This window comes from Hypanus sabinus, chromosome 20 (genome assembly GCF_030144855.1).
Source record: "Hypanus sabinus isolate sHypSab1 chromosome 20, sHypSab1.hap1, whole genome shotgun sequence".
NCBI classification, from domain to species: domain Eukaryota; kingdom Metazoa; phylum Chordata; class Chondrichthyes; order Myliobatiformes; family Dasyatidae; genus Hypanus; species Hypanus sabinus.
Genome location: NC_082725.1, coordinates 67,296,245 through 67,313,918, shown reverse-complemented (window position 1 = coordinate 67,313,918; position 17,674 = coordinate 67,296,245). Strand labels below are relative to the sequence as shown.

General features: G+C 39.9%; 1 protein-coding gene across 2 annotated transcripts in view; it reads left to right on the top strand.

Annotated features, from left to right (window-relative positions):
• Positions 1-17,674, top strand: part of exosc7 (exosome component 7) — a 177,987-nt gene that overhangs the window by 41,748 nt on the left and 118,565 nt on the right. For both annotated transcript variants that reach the window (XM_059945705.1, XM_059945704.1), the window contains exons 3-4: positions 6,894-6,988; positions 9,827-9,992. In XM_059945705.1, coding sequence (XP_059801688.1) covers positions 6,894-6,988; positions 9,827-9,992 — 261 coding nt within the window. The remainder of the gene's footprint in view (positions 1-6,893; positions 6,989-9,826; positions 9,993-17,674) is intronic.

Genomic DNA, 17,674 nt, shown 5'->3' with positions numbered 1-17,674 from the left:
ACAGAGTCAATCTGCACAGCTGCTTTGAGCGTCCTATGGACTCGGACCTCAAGATCCATCTGATCCTCCACACTGTCAAGAGTCTTACCATTAATACTATATTCTGCTATCAAAATGAACTACTTCACAGTTATCTAGGTTGAACTCCATCTGCCACTTCTCAGCCCAGTTTTGCATCCTATCAATGTCCCATTGTAACCTCTGACAGCCCTCCACACTATCCACAACACCTCCAACTTTTGTGTCATCAGCAAACTTACTAACCCATCCTTCCACTTCCTCATCCAGGTTATTTATAAAAATCACGAAGAGTAGGTGTCCCAGAACAGATGACCCTGCTACAACCACTCTTTGCCTCCTGTGGGCAAGCCAGTTCTGGATCCACAAAGCAATGTCCCCTTGGATCCCATGCCTCTTTACTTTCTCAATAAGCCTTGCATGGGGTACCTTATCAAATGTTTTACTGAAATCCATATACACTACATCTACTGCTCTTCTTTCATCAATGTGTTTAGTCACATCCTCAAAAAATTCAATCAGGCTCATAAGGCACGACCTGCCCTTGAGAAAGCCATGCCGACTATTCCTAATCATATTATACCTCTCCAAATGTTCATAAATCCTGCCTTTCAGGATCTTCTCCATCAACTTAGCGACCACTGAGGTAAGAGTCACTGGTTTATAATTTCCTGGGCTATCTCTACTCCCTTTCTTGAATAAAGGAACAACATTTGCAACTCTCCAATCCTCTGGAACCTCTCCCATTCCCATTGATGATGCAAGGATCATCGCTAGAGGCTCAGCGATCTCCTTCCTCGCCTGGGGTACATCTCATCTGGTCCCCGTGACTTACTCATCTTATTGCTTTCCAAAACCTCCAGCACACCCTCTTTCTTAATATCTACATGCTCAAGCTTTTCAGTTCACTGTAAGTCATCACTACAATCACCTAGATCCTTTTCCATAGTGAATACTGAAGTAAAGTATTCATTAAGTACCTCTGCTTTTTCCTGCGGTTCCATACACACTTTCCCACTGTCACACTTGATAGGTGCTATTCTTTCATGTCTTATCCTCTTGCTCTTCACATACTTGTAGAATGCCTTGTGGTTTTCATTAATCCTGCCTGCCAAGGCGATCTCATGGCCCCTTCTGGCTCTCCTAATTTCCTTCTTAAGCTCCTTTCTATTAGCCTTCTATTAGATCTCTAACATTACCCAAATTTCTGAACCTTCTGTAAGCTTTTCTTTTCTTCTTGACTAGTTTTATTACAGCCTTTATACACCACGGTTCCTGTACCCTACCATAACTTCCCTGTCTCATTGGAACGTACCTATACGGAACTCCACACAAATACCCTGAATATTTGCCACACTTCCTCTGTACATTTCCCTGACAGCATCTCTTTCCAATTTAAGCCTCCAATTTCCTGCCTGATAGCCTCAATTCCGCTTACTCCAATTAAACACTTTTCTAACTTGTCTGTTCCTATCTCTCTCTAATGCTATTGTAAAGGAGACAGAATTATGATCACTATCTCTAAAATGCTCTCCCACTGAGAGATCTGACACCTGACCAGGTTCATTTCCCAATACCAGATCAAGTACAGCTTCTCCTCTGGTTGGCTTATCTACATACTGTGTCAGGAAACCTTCCTGAACACACCTAACAAACTCCACCCCATCTAAACCCCTTGCTCTAAGGAGATGCCAATCAATATTTGGGAAATCTCCCATCATGACAACTCTTATTATTACACCTTTCCAGGATCTGTTTCCCTATCTGCTCCTTGATATCCCTGTTACTATTGGGTGGCTTATAAAAAAAGTGCCCAGTAAAGTTATTGACTCCTTCGTTCCTAATCTCCACCCATAGAGACTCCGTAGACAATCCCGCCATGGTGTCCATCTTTTCTGCAGCTGTGACACTATCTCTGATCAACAGTGCCATGCCTCCCTCCCTGTCCTTTCTAAAACATCTAAACCTGGCACTTAAGGTAACCATTCCTGTCCCTGAGCCGTCCAAGTCTCTGTCACACAAGCCACCATGTCATGTCTCCAAGTACCGATCTACGCTCTAAGCTCATCCACTTTGTTCACAACACTCCTTGCATTAAAATAGACACATCTCAAACCTTTGGCCTGAGCTTGTCCCTTCTCTATCACCTGCCCATCCTCTCTCTCGCACTGTCTGCAAGCTTTCTCTATTTGTGAGCCAACCACCTCGTCCCCAGTCTCTTATGTTCGGTTCACACCTCCCAACCATTCTAGTTTAAACTCTGCCCAGTATCCTTAGCAAACCTCCCCGCCAGAATATTGGTCCCCCTGGGATTCAAGTGCAGCCTGTCCTTTTTGTACAGGTCACTCCTGCCTCAGAAGAGGTCCCAATGTTTCCGAAATCTGAATCCCTGCCCCCTGCTCCAATCCCTCAGCCACGCATTTATCCTCCACCTCACTCTATTCCTATTTTCACTGTCACATGGCACAGGCAATGATCCTGAGATTGCTACCTTTGCGGTCCTGTTTCTCAACTTCCTTCCTATCTCCCTGTAGTCTGTTTTCAGGACCACCTCCCTTTTCCTGCCTATGTCATTAGTACCAAAATGTACCACAACCTCTGGCTGTTCTCCCTCCCACCGCAGGATATTTTGAACATGATCTGAAACATCCCGGACCCTGGCACCTGGGCGACAAACTACCATCCGAGTTTCTTTCCTGTTTCCACAGAATCGCCTGTCTGACCCCTAACTATAGAGTCCCCTATCACTACTGCCTTCCTCTTCCTTTCCCTACCCTTCTGAGCTACAGGACCGGACTCTGTGCCAGAGGCATGACCACTGTCCCCTTCCCCAGATAGGCTGTTCCCCCCCCCCCACCCAACAGTACTCGACCAGGAGTACTTATTGTCAAAGGGTACAGCCACAGGGGTACTCTGTAGTACCTGACCCTTCTCCTTCCCCCTCCTGGCTGTGACCCACCTGTCTGCCTCCCGTGGTCCCTGTGTGACCACCTGCCTGTAACTCCTCTCTATCACCTCCTCGCTCTCCCTGACCAGGCGAAGGTCATCGAGTTGCATCTCCAATTCCCTAACTTCGTCCCTTAGGAGCTGCAGCTCGACACACCGGGTGCAGATATAGGCATCTGGGAGGCTGGGAGATTCCAGGACCCCCCCCCCCCCCCCCACTCCTGACACCGAGCCCAGAAAACTGGCCTCACACACATACTTCCTGCTTTCTGCAAATAACACCAGTAAACCTACTTCGTCCTGTTACCGCCTAAGCCCATTGAGCCAAAGCCCTGTCACTACGCTGCCCACTGGATAGGGCAGTCAACTTTTTAAACCTTTTGAGCTCTACTGGCTGATATCACACATGAGCGCTGTCTCGCCTCTCTTTTACCCGAGTAGTAAAAAAAACTCCCTTCGCTCCGAAAAATCAGCCGTTCACTCAGAGCCACTTTGCTCCTATTCCTTGTACATATTTAAGTATTTCTCATGCCTCAGTGGCTTGTTTTGGTATTATTGTATCTAATCTGAGTATTGTGTTAATTTCAGTCCTCTTCTGATTTTTTACAGGGAGTGTTTATTTTTCAAAATAGCAATATCTAGTAGTTTCCTCATGCTTACACTTCCACCAGATTGTGTATCAAAGCCAGAAATAGTTGATTTATTCAGACAATTTGGAATTGAGGAAGCTCTTACCTCCTTTTGAGCTTAGGCATTGAAAATTTCCATTTCATCTGGGATTCTTCTGAATCCTTGAATCCTTGTAACCATCTTGCCAATGAAACCACATTGTTGGATTCTGATTTTTGATCCAAAGTACTTCCTGAAGCTGTGAAGTAGGCTTAAAATCTGATGCTTCACAATAGTTATATAGAGTACTAATAGAACAGGGAGAATTGGAAATGGGGAATAGCAAACGGCTAAGAACAAAAAGGAAAGGAAAGAGAAAGAATAAACTTGCACGCCTGACGAAGGGCCTCGGCCCGAAACGTCGATAGTACTTCTCCTATAGATGCTGCCTGGCCTGCTGTGTTCTACCAGCATTTTGTGTGTGTTGTTGCAAACCTATGTGCTCTGCCCTTTTTATACCACAGTACATAGATAAAAGACATTCCATTCAAATATGTAGGTAAGAGATAACCAATTAGATAACCTCTGTTCAAATAATGCATTACCAAGAAGCTTCCAGAAAGAGACAAAACTGTAACCACTAGGGACACATTGAATAAATGTACATATACATACTGTGACTAAAAACCTACTGTAGTGTATATAGGTAGTCATAAAATACAAGCAGGCATACAAGTTAAACCGCGCAGGAAATAACATTTATCCAGTCTTATCCAAAACTATCCTGCCTGTTATTTCCTCAAAGAATTCCAGCAGATTTGTCAAGTAAGATTTTCTTGATGGAAACCAATGCTGACTTTTTTAATCATGTCTCCAAGTAGCCCAAAACCTCATCCTTAATAATCGACTATAACATCTTAACAACCACTGTATTCAATCTAAACTAGATTATAATTTGCTGTCTGTTGCCTCTCTCTCTTCTTAAAGAGTGAACTGACATTTGTGATTTTCCAGTCCTCTAGAGCCATTTCAGAACCTACTGATTCTTGAAAAGTCAGTATTAATGTCTTCACAGATTCTTCAGCTTCCTCTTTCAGAACCCTGGAATGTGGTCCATTTGGTCCATGTGAAGGTCCGTAGCCACCTTCAGACCTTCCAGCTTCCCAACCACCTTCTTGGTAATAGTGTCTGGCCCTGTCTCTCTTGAATTTCTGGCTTGTTGCTAGTGTCTTGCACAATGAAGACTGGGGCATCTGCCATTTCATTGTTCCCCATTACTTCCTCTCCAGCATTGTTTTCCAGTGCTCTGATGTCCATTCTTGCTTTTTTTTACTTTTTATATCTGGATAAAATCGTCTGGCATCATCTTTATTATTAGCTGGTTTATCTTGTATTTCATTTTTTTCTCCTTATTCTTTTTTAGTTGACTTCGGTTGGTTTTTAAAAGTTTCCCCATCCTTGAGTTTCCAACATTTTGCTGTATTGTTTACCCTCTCTTTTGTTTTTGTTCTTTGACTTCCCTCGTCAACCACAGTTCCATTATTCTCCCATTAGAATATTTCTTATTTCGGATGAGCAGATCATGCATCTTCTGAATTACTCCTGCAAACTCTAGCTTTTGTGGTTCTATGATTCTTGTTAGTGTTTCCTTCTAATCAAATTTGGTCAGCATCACACTCATGCCTCTGTCATTATCATTACTCAATTGTGATCTTCATACATCTGATTTAAACTTCCCTCGTGGCTATTTCACTTGGTCCTAATCATACCATTTTGGATGCTGTTTGTGGTGGGGGGAGGGGTGTTACCTATCGGGAAAGGCCCTGGCTCTGTGATTCGGAAGGGAAGGGTTGTGGGGCAGTGCTGATAGTTAGGTAGCAGACAGAAGACACCTGGATAGTCACCTGCCTCTCGGGTAGCAGGTTCAGGGTTGCCTCTGATCAGGTCGACAGTCAGAAGTTGTGGTACGTATTGGTCCCAACAACGTGGGTAGGAAAAGGGATGAAATCCAGAGGAGAGAATATAGAGAGCTTGGTAGAAAGCTAAAAAGCAAGAACTCAAGTGTAGTAAACTCTGGATTGTTGCCAATGCTATGTGCCATTGAGAGTAAGAGTAGGGTCATTTGGCAGATGAGTGGCTGAGGAAGTGGCACAGGAGGCAGTTTGATCAAGAGTGGGGTGCCATTCTTACCACTTACAAAATGAAAGTTCTGCATGATCTGCATCTAAAAGATAGAAAAGATTATAGTTCCAATAATATACTTAACTAATTTCAGAAGTATATTTGAATACTCATGTGGAAGTCAAATCCGAATAAACTCACTCAGAGACCGTTTAAGTATAAACCCTTTATTCAAAGCCTCCAGGGTACTTCAGTTAGTTGCCCAAACAGGAACAGTGACTGTTCCTGCTCGGTCCACCAACTAACTGGCAGTTCCTCTTGTGGAAGATACAGCTGCTCACATACCCCCACATATACCAAGCTGGAGCTGGCCTTATCTATGTGCATGACTGCACAAAGAGACAGGAACCTTGAAACACTGTCTAAATCCAAGAAGACATATGGCTCAGCATGGCTTAGCACATCTGTTGATCATCAACGGTTTCTTACAGAAAAATAGGCTGCTGGTTAACCCTTTACATACTTTATCACTCGAATTGATACATTTATCTTGACTAATGCTGTTTGGGTAGCACAGTGTAAAGCAAGTAGCCTGGCCTGGAAGTTGTGTTTGACTTGCTAAATTTTGGAGAAAAGACAGCAATTCTCTAGAATTTTTATGGAGAAATAGCTGAGAATAATAGAAATAAAGTTAATGTTTGTCCATTATAAAATAAAATATAAAAGCACTTGCAAATACAGTTTAATTATTACTTAACAGAAATTTGTTTCTGTTCAGTTTGTTGAGAAAAAAATCTTTGACTTTTGCTCTTTATGTTCATGTTGATGTGATGTTTGAAGGTCTGATCTTAAATTGTTAGTAACTGTCTGTGCTTACTTGTTCTGGATTATTTTGAGATTTGTAAAGATCTACTTTCTTCTGGTACCTTTAGCACCCTTTCAGAACATCCAAACACATGGCACAGGCAGTGAAGTTCTTTCATACTATAGTCATTGTTCAATGCAGGAAGGTTGAGCTAATTCCAAATAATCCCATGCAATCATTTAAGCATTTCTGAGAAAATAATTAGAATTTTGTGTTTAACTTTCTGCAGCTTGACATTAATGCAAATGCACCTTAGCCAAATTCTTGAGATGTGGAGCAATTCAGTTTCCAGTTAATATTGTTAATGTAACCTCTCTGTCTGCAATTTCTGCAGGGTCACACAGATATTCTTGTTGGCATTAAAGCAGAAATGGGCATGCCCAAACTGGAGAGGCCAAATGAAGGATTCTTGGAATTTTTTGTAGACTGGTAAGATCTACTTCAAATATGATTACTACTGTGGAGTTATACAGATAGAAACATTCCCTTCGGCCCACTATGTGCATGCTGACCATCAAGTATCTATGTATTCCAATCCCTTTTCCCAGCACTTGGTTCATAGCCTTCTATGCCATGGCCATTCAAATGCTGTGAGAGGACCTGCCTCAGCTTTCTTATCAGGCCGTGTCCGCAGTCACCCACTGCGTGAAAAAAACTTCCTCAGGTTTAGATTCCGATTCATTTATTTATCATGTGTGCATCGAAACGTACAGTGAAATTCATTGTTTGTGTTAGGGATATGCAGGCCACAAGAGTTACCACACATTATGGCACTAATGTAGCATGCCACAGTGTTCAGCAGAACAACAACCATAGAATAATGACAACAAATCAAGCTCCCACCCACTCACATACAGTCCCCCAACTTCCCCAGTGAACTCAGACTCGCAGACCCCTGCTAAACCTCTTACTCACCTTAAACCTCTGCCCTTTGGACTTGGACATGTCTGCTTTTTACTATCAACATGATCTACCACTCATTTTGTACACTTCAGTGAGGTTCCTCTCTGTGTCTTGCTCCTAGGTCGACAAACCCACCCTACAGTATGCAGTCTCTTCTCATAACCAAAACTTTCCACCCTACCTTCTCCAGTACAATCACATCTTTAGTGTAGTGCCCAGAACTGTATAATATGACAAACACGACACGAGATGCTGCAGATGCTGGAGATCTTGAGTAACGCTCTCACAATGCTGGATGAAGGCAGCAAGTCGGGCAGCATCTTCGGAGTAGAATAATCAAGTCAGGCTTAGACACTTCATCACTCCTGAAGTGTCTTGGTCCAAAACACCAACAGTTTATTCTCCTCCATAGATGCTGCCTGACTTGCTGTGTTCCTCTAGCATTGTGTGTCTGCTGCACACAATGTTCCAGATTTGTCTTAAACAACCTGCTCTTGAACTGTACGCCCATAACTAATAAAAACAAGAATTGTTTATCTTCTTCATTACCTTGTCTACTTGTATTACCACCTCTAGGAGTCTTTTGTATACCGAGATTACTTTGTTCCTCAACACTCCCCAGTGCCCTACCGTTTACCATTGTGTATGCCCTATCCTGATTCATTTGTTTGCTATGTGCCATGTCAAATCACATGGGCAATCATGGTCTTTCCATGATTGGTCTTTGCAAATTTTTCTACAGAACTGGTTGTCATTGCTGTCTTTCCATCTTTACAAGATGGGTGACTTCAGCCATTATCAGAGATTGTTTGCCTGGCATCAGAGGTCGCATAGCCAGGACATGATATGTACCAGCTACTCATATGAACATCCACCACCTGCTCCCATGGATTCACGTGACCCTGATCGAGGGGGGCTAAGCAGGTACTACACCTTGCCCAAGGGTAACCTACAGGCTAGTGGAGGGAGCAAGCCCCTTACACCTCCTTTGGTAGAGACATATCTCCACCCTGCCTACCCTGAATGGATCTCCTCAAATAGATTGCCCCACATTTCCCAAGCTTCCATTGCCCTGTGCAACTTAGCAGGTGACCAGTATAATTCTGTAGCCAAAGATTACCCTCTTACCCTATTAACAGTGCTAGTTTTTGTCATCTGCAAGCTTAGTAATCAGTAAACAGCAAGGGTCCCAGCGCTGATCTCTGTGATACACCACTGATCAGAACCTTTCACTGCCACCACCCTCTAACTCCTAAGGCCAAGCTAAATCTGAATCTAACTTGCCCTGGATCCGATAGGCTGTTAATTTTTGTACCAGTCTTCAACATGGAATCTTGTTAATTACCTTACTGATCTCACCAGCTGTCATGTTCTCATCAAAATATTTGGTTACCTTGTTTAAAAATAAAAGTTCCAATAATTTCATCACCACTGACATTAGACTATTGGTCGATATTTACCTCATAGTTATTAGGGCAAAATTTGTAATGTAAGGAATTAATTTGAAAATTCACGAGAAAGATGTGTAGAAGCCCTGGATATAAACCTTGTAGTATTTTATTTGTCCATGGACTAATGGTGTCATTAGCACATTGGCTCAGCAATTAAGGCTGCTCCAGTGACCCTGATCCATTCAGAGCCTCTGGTGCTATTTGTGTGGCACTAATACATTCTCCATCTAATCATATGGGATTCTCAGATCTCCAGATTTTTTTCCTGTATTCCAAAGATATGCTGTTGGGGAGTTGATTGGTCACTGCACATTAGCTGTTGTATAAATGGGTGGTCAGGGAATCAAGAGAAGCTGATGTAAGGGGAAAATGCATTATGTGGGGCGTAAATAAGGGAAAGGATTGATTGGATTGCTCTTAAGAGCTAGGATTGTCTTAATGAGTTGAATGGCCTCCTTTGTAAAGTACTACTGGAGCATTTTAAACTGAGAAGGCAGTAATTTCTTTGGAGGTTTGTGAATTTTCAAAATACTTTACCCTAAATGTCTGTGTAATGCTCAGTTATGTGTTGAGATAGTGTGGGAAATGGAGCTGACGGAATTTAGTTAAAAGATGTAAACAGTTGAGGCGCTGTGTGGCTTATTTCTCCCATTTCTAAAAATGAAGAAAGCAAGAATTAGAGGCTATGCCATATAATGGAATATTTAGAATTATAATTCCTTGCACAAATCCCACTCATTGATGCTAGTGGAACACTTCCTAAAGCTGGTCTGACTGCAAGATTAAAATGAAACCACAACCTCAGCTGAAACTTAGCCTGTTACTGATTTTTAAGCTGAAATAAAATTGTTTATTTTCTTGAAATCTACTGCAATGTTGATGAACGTTGTTTTATTATGTGACTTCTTTATAGTTCTGCCAATGCAACTCCGAAATTTGAAGGTCGTGGTGGGGAGGATCTTGGCACAGATATTGCCAACACTCTGTACCGAGTGTTTGACAACGGCAGCAGTCTGGATTTGAAGGCACTGTGCATCACTCCCAGACAGCACTGCTGGATCCTTTACGTAGATGTCTTGGTAGGTTTGGCTAAGAAAGCAAAGTTCCCTTAAAGTATTAATCCACTTTCTTCAGTAATTATAACTTGGACATAAGGCATTTTGAAATTTTGTCAGTGTAGTTAGGTCTTACACATCACTATCATAAAAAAATTTTATGCATATGGGACTGGGGCTGAGGTACTGATGTAGATGGAGAACTGGTTGGCTAACTGGAATGAAAAGGTCAGAATATATAGGGCTTTTCTTGAGTATCAGTCAGTGACCAGTGGATCAGTGCTGGGACCTCAGCTATTCACAATAATGATTTGGACAGGGTCATTAAATGTAATGCTCCAGGTTTGCAGATGACTGAAAGATGGGGAAGGGTGTGCCTTGAGGGTACAGGAAAAGGTCCAGGGTGATTTAGACAGCATGAGGGAGAAGGCAGATGTGTGACAGATGAAGTATAATGTAGATAAATTTGAGATTATTTTCTTTGGTGGCCATGATAGGAAGACACATCAACATCTGGCTAGTGATAGATTGGGAGAGGGAATGGCACAATGAGACTTGGGTGTTCTTTGCAATAGGTGACTGAGAAGGGAAAATGTATGCTGGTCCTCGTAGTGAGATGATTTGAGTACAGGAGGAGGAATATCTGTCTGAGACCCTAGACTTTAAATGGAGACACAAGCCTGCAAATGCTGGAATCTGGAACAAAAGGGTTCAAAAGTTTGAAGCTTAGACTGCTGGAAGAGTTATGTGCATCTGCAGAAGCAAAAGGTATGTTGAAATGTATTATCAGAGTACATACATGTCACCACCCACAGCCCCGACATTCTTGTTCTCTGGGCATACATAACAAATCTATAGAATAGTGTAAACAGGCTCAATGAACACAAACTGTGCAAATGTAGATAAATAGCAATAAATAATAATAGCATGAACCAGATAAAGTCCTTAAAGTGAGAGTATCGGTTGTGGGAACATCAGAAATAGAATGAGTGTGGTTATCCCCATTTGCTCATAACCCTGATGGCTGAGAGGTAGTAACAGTTCTTGAAACCTAGTGGTTAAGTCCTGAGACACCTATACCTTCTACCTAATGGGAGCAATGAGAAAAGAGTATGGCCTGGTTGGTGAGGATTTTTGAAGAATTCTGCTTTTCTACAGCAACATTTCATGTAGATGCACTCAATGGTTGGTAGGGGTTTACCCATGACATCTGGGCTAAATCCACTACCTTTTGTAGGATTTACTGCTCAAAGGCATTGATGTTCCCATAGTAGGCTGTAATGCAGCCAGTCAGCGCATTTTCCACAACACATCTATAGAAGTTTGCCAAAGTTTTTGATGACATGCAGAATCTCTGCAGACTCCTGAGGAAGTAGAGATGCTGTCATGCTTTCTTTCCAGCTATGTTTATATGACAGGTCCTCAGCTAGTGACACCCAGGAATTCCACCTCTGATTTTCTGAAGTGTACTGGCTAACGGACTTCTGGATTCCCTTTCCTGAAGTCTGCAATCAGTTCATTGGTCTTATTGACAATGAGTGAGAGGTGGTTGTTATTACATCGCAGCCAAGTTTTCAATCTCCCTCCTGTATGCTGATTCATCACCACCTTTGATACAGCCCACAACAGTGGTGTAATCAGCAAATTTGTATATGGTGTTGGAGCAGTACTTAGCCACACAGTCATATACATAAAGTGAGTAGAACAGGGGCCTAAGCACACATCCCTGCGGTGCTCCTGTGCTGATAGAGATCGTGGAGGTGATGCTTTTGCCAATCTGAACTGACTGGGATTTGCAAGTGAGGAAATCTAGGATCCAATTGCACAAGGGGGTATTGAGGCCTAGATGTTGGAGTTTACTGATTAGTTTTGAAGGGATGATGGTATCAAATGCTGAGGTGTAATCAATGAAGAGCATCCTGATGTATGCATCTTTGCTGTCAAGATGTTACAGGGTTGTGTGAAGAGCCAATGAGATGGCACCTGCTGTAGACGTGTTGCTTTAGTAGGTAAATTGGAGTGGACTAAATTGCCGCTCAGATAGAAGCTGATATGCTTCAACACCAGCCTCTCAAAACACTTCATCACTGGATGTAAGTGCCACTGGGTGATGTCTATTAAGGTGTATTACCACACTCTTCTTGGGCACCAGTACAATTGAAGCCTGCTTGAAGCAGGTGGGTACTGCACATTGCTGGGGCAAGAGGTTGAAGATATCCAAGAACACACCAGCCAGTTGGTCAGCACGGGTCTTCAATGCTTGACCAATTACTATGTATGGACTGGATTGCTTTCCTTAGGTTCACTCTCTTGAAGGCAGCTCACATGTCACCTTCAGGTACTGAGACCAAAGGATTATCAGGAGTGCAATGGTTCCTCCCTGTTTTGATGGTCAAAACGAGCATACAAAGCATTGAGCTCAGATGGTAGCAAAGCTCTGTGCTGTCCCATGTCGCAAGATTTAACTTTGTAGGAGGTTATGGCATTCAATCCCTGCCATAGCTGTCGAGCATCCGTTGTTGATTCCAGCCTAGTCGGGGATTTCCTCTTTGCCTGTGAGCTAGCTTTCTGGAGATCATACCTGCACCTCTTGCAGCATTCTTGATCTCCAGACTTGAATGTCTCTGATCCGCCTCTCAGCAAATTCCAGACTTTGTGGTTAATCCAGGGCTTCTGACTGGGGTAGGTCCTGAACGATTTCGTGAGGAGTCACTCATCTACAGCTTTTTGTAAATAAAAACTGTTGCAACTATTCAGGTCCTCAGAGGAGTTCTTGAACACGGCCCAGTCCACTGACTCAAGGCAATCCTGCAACCGTTCCTCTGCATCCTGCGACAACCTCTTAGTTGTCTTGGTTTCTGAAGCCTTGCTCTTTAGGTTCTGTCTGTATGCAGTACATCTAAATGATCCGACTTGCCAAAATGTGGTCTCGGGAAATAACGATGAGCATTCCTTATCTTAGTGTAGCAGTGGTCTAATGTGTTGGGACCTCTGATGCAACAGGTTATGTGCTGATGTTGATTAGACAGGCCTGGTTAAAATCACTGACTGTAATTTGAAATGCACTGGAATGGGCTGTTTCTTGCCTGCAGACTGCATTGTGCAGTTTCGCAAGTACTTGCTTATAGTCTTCCAGTGGTGGTATATATGAGGGGTGATTGATAAGTTCATGGCCTAAGGTAGAAGGAGTCAAATTTAGAAAACCTGGCACATTTATTTTTCAACATAGTCCCCTCCTACATTTACACACTTGTCCAGCAGTCGTGCAGCATACGGATCTTGGACCTCCAGAAAGTGTCCACAGCAGGAGTGATTGATAAGTTTGTGGCCTGAAGGAGATGGGTTATATAGCTCTCGTTACATGCACATACAGTTCAACTCTGAGTGATTACGCAGAAAGTTTGAGGTTAATAACTTTCTTTTTCAATCTTTTTATTGAGTTTCATATACAAAAGAAAATAATAATATAACATAACATAACATTGAATAGGTTATAAATACACTAGGCTTGAAATTAAATTAATAACAAGATATCAATATCTTATTGAGATATCAACAGAGAACATCATAAGATAATCAATCAAGCCTATATTAATTGTATATGAAAAAAGGATAATCACAAAAGGGAGAAAAAAATACAAGAAAAAATATGTATTAAAATAAAGCAATAAACCTTAACTAACATGGGCAATAATAATAGTTTATATATACATGATAGTGTCAAGAACTCCGGAACTCCATACCAAAACAAGGATAAAAAGAAAAAAGGTCTGGAAGAGGTCAAATTAACTCATATGAAAATGTCGAATAAACGGTCCCCAAGTCTCTTCAAATTTAATTGATGGATCAAAAATAGTACTTCTAATTTTTTCTAAGCTCAAACAAGAAATAGTTTGAGAGAACCACTGAAACATGGTAGGAGGGTTTACTTCTTTCCAATTTTGTAATATAGACCTTCTAGCCATTGGAGTTGCAAATGCGATCATTTGTCTAATCGAAGGGGAAAATTGACTACCATCCTCAATTGGTATACCAAAAATTGCAGTGATAAAATGGGGTTGTAAATCAATATTCCAAACTGAGGAAATGATAGCAAATATATCCTTCCAATAGTTATGTAAGGTGGGACATGACCAAAACATGTGGGTCAATGAAGCAACTTCTGAGTGACATCTGTCACATTGAGGGTTAATATGGGAGTAGAATCGAGCAAGCTTATCTTTAGACATGTGGGCTCTATGTACCACCTTAAATTGTATTAAAGAAGAAGAAGAAGAGTTAACCATTTGTAAAATTTTTTCCCATTTTTCTGTTGATATAGTATATTGAAGCTCTTTTTCCCACTCTTGTTTAATTCTTCCTGACATTTCTGGTTGTACCTTCATGATCATATTATAAATAAGTGCCACTAAACCCTTCTGACATGGGTTCAAGGTAAAAATTATATCTAAAAAATCCATTGGAGTTGAATTGGGAAAGGATGGTAAAACTTTATATAAAAAGTTTCTGATTTGTAAATATCTAAAAAAAAATAAGTTTTAGGTAACTTAAATTTGTTAGAAAGTTGATCAAAAGACATCAGACTACCTTCAAAAAAAAAATCACGAAAGCATATTATACCTTTCCTTTTCCATATGCTAAAGGCTTGATCTATTAAGGAGGGTTTAAAAAAAAAAGTTAAATAAGATAGGGCTATCAAGAACAAAATTTCTCAGAGTGAAAAACTTACGAAATTGAAACCAAATTCGTAATGTGTGTTTGACAATAGGGTTAGATATTTGTTTATTGATCTTGGCTAAATCAGTGGGAAGGGAAGATCCAAGAACGGAGAATAAAGAGTATCCTAGTGCATCATTACATTCCAGATTTACCCATTGTGGGCATAATGGTGAATCCAAATCATGTTTCCAGTATATTAAGTTTCGAATGTTATTCGCCCAATAGTAAAATCTAAAGTTAGGTAAAGTTAAACCACCATCTTTTTTAGGTTTCTGTAAATGTTTTTTACTTAACTTGGGGTTTTTATTTTGCCACAGAAATGAGGAAATTTTTGAAACTATGTTATCAAAAAAAGATTTAGGAATAAAAATTGGTAGAGCTTGAAATAAATATAAAAATTTCGGTAAAACCATCATTTTAATAGCATTAATCCGACCAACCAATGATAAGGATAAGGGAGACCATCTAGTAGTAAGTTGTTGAATTTGATAAAACAAAGGTAAAAAATTCAATCTGAATAAATCTTTGTTTCTTGGTAATTTTTATACCTAAATAAGTAAAGTTATCAGTAACAACTTTAAATGGTACCCTGTTGTTCATTAAAGTTTGAGCATTTAAAGGGAATAATTCACTCTTATTCAAATTTAATTTATAACCAGAGAAGCTATCAAACTGAGCCAACAAGGATAGAATAGCGGGAATAGACCTATCAGGATCAGAAATATATAACAACAAGTCATCAGCATATAGTGATAACTTATATAACTTCTCATTACGGGTGATACCAAAAATATTAGGTGATTCACGAATAGCAATGGCTAAAGGTTCCAATGCAATATTAAATAATAGAGGACTTAAAGGGCAACCTTGTCTCGTACCACGAGATAATTGAAAAGAAGAGAATCTATGATTATCAGTCAGAACAGAAGCAACAGGTTTATAATATATTAGTTTAATCCATGATATAAATTTGGAACTAAAATTAAAATTTTTTAACGCATTAAATAAGTATGTCCATTCAAAAGCTTTTTCAGCATCTAATGAAATGACTCATTCTGGGGTTCTGGGTGAAGAGGTATAAATTATATTAATCAATTTTCTAACATTGAAAGAGGAGTACCAATTCTTAATAAACCCAATTTGATCTTCTGAAATAATCTGTGACAGTATCTTTTCTAACCTAATAGCTAATCTTTTTGTAAGAATCTTAGAATCTACATTTAATAGCGATATAGGGCGCATAGGGTAGGGTCCTTATCTTTTTTAAGAATTAGAGAAATAGTAGCATCATAGAAAGACTGAGGTAATCTCTTAATAAATGCATCATTGAAAATTTCACATAACCATGGGGAAACCAAGGAAGAAAAAGTTTTTAAAAATTCCATAATATAGCCATCAGGGCCTGGGGCTTTCCCTGAGTTCATTGATGAAATAGCCTCTCCTACTTCAGCCATAGAAATAGGAGCATCAAACAAACTCCGATCTTCATCTGTCGGTTTGGGATTATTTAAATTATTAAAAAAATCATCCATCATGGACAGATCACCATCGGATTCTGATTGATATAAAGATTTATAAAAATCTTGGAAAGTTTTATTAATTTCTTTATGATCAGTAGTCAAATTACCATCTTGTTTACGAATTTTAATAATTTGTCGCTTAGTCGAAATAGCTTTTAATTGGTTAGCTAATAATTTACCAGTTCGATCACTATGAATATAGAATTGAGCCCTGGTCCTAATTAATTGATTCTCAATTGAAGAAGATAATAATAAACTATGTTCCATTTGAAGCTCAACTCTCTTCTTATAAAGTTCTTTGGTAGGAGTCACGGAGTAAATCTTATCAATTTCTTTAATTTTATCCACCAATATAGCTATATCAAGATACCTTTGTTTTCTTTTACCAGCGGAATATGAGATAATTTGTCCGCGAATAAAAGCCTTAAAAGAGTCTCAGAGTATTCCTCTGTCAATCTCTTCTGTATAATATGTTGAAAAAAATAAGTCAATTTGCTGTTCAATGAAGGTGATAAATTCTGAATCTTGAAGCAAAGTAGCATTGAGTCTCCAAGATCTAGTGTTAATGGAGGAATCCAATACCTTAATAGACAACTTCAAAGGAGCATGATCCGAAATGGCAATAGAGTCATATTTACAATCAATAACATCTGTTAATAAACGATGATCAATAAGAAAATAATCAATTCTAGAATAACTGTGATATACATGTGAAAAAAATGAAAATTCTTTATCTTTAGGATACAAAAAACGCCATATTTCAGTAATTCCCAAATGAACCATAAAGGAATTAATATATGAGGCTGATCTATTCGGAAAAGTTCGAATAGGTTTAGATCTATCCATCAAGGGATTCAAACAACAAATGAAATCTCCACCCATTATCAACATATGTTCATTTAAATTAGGAAGGGAAGTAAATAAACGTTTAAAAAATTCAGGGCAATCAAAGTTTGGAGCATAAATATTAACAAGCCACTTTTTGATTAAAAAGTGAACCAGTAATCAACAAAAATCTGCCCTGTGGATCAGAGATAGTTTCATGATGTGTGAACGAAATTGAAGGGTCTATAAAAATAGACACACCTCTAATTTTGGCAGTAAAATTCGAGTGAAATTGTTGGCCCTTCAGAACCTAAAGAAGCGTTGATTATCCTCCCTCCTAATATGGGTCTCTTGTACGAAAATAATATTAGCATTTAGTCTGTGGAATACTTTAAATATTTTTTTACGTTTAATCGGATGGTTTAAACCATTAGTGTTCCAGGAGATAAAATTAATAGACTTATCCATCATGCCAGTATTAATTGTATATATCGTAACAGGTTAAAAAGACACATAACCCATAACTCAGGAAGAAGGGGAAATGATTCAGGAGCAACCGGAGAACATGACACTTCAACAATATTAATAATTTAAAGTCGGCCCATAAACTAAAAGCAAAAAACTAAAAAGCAAAAGCGTGAA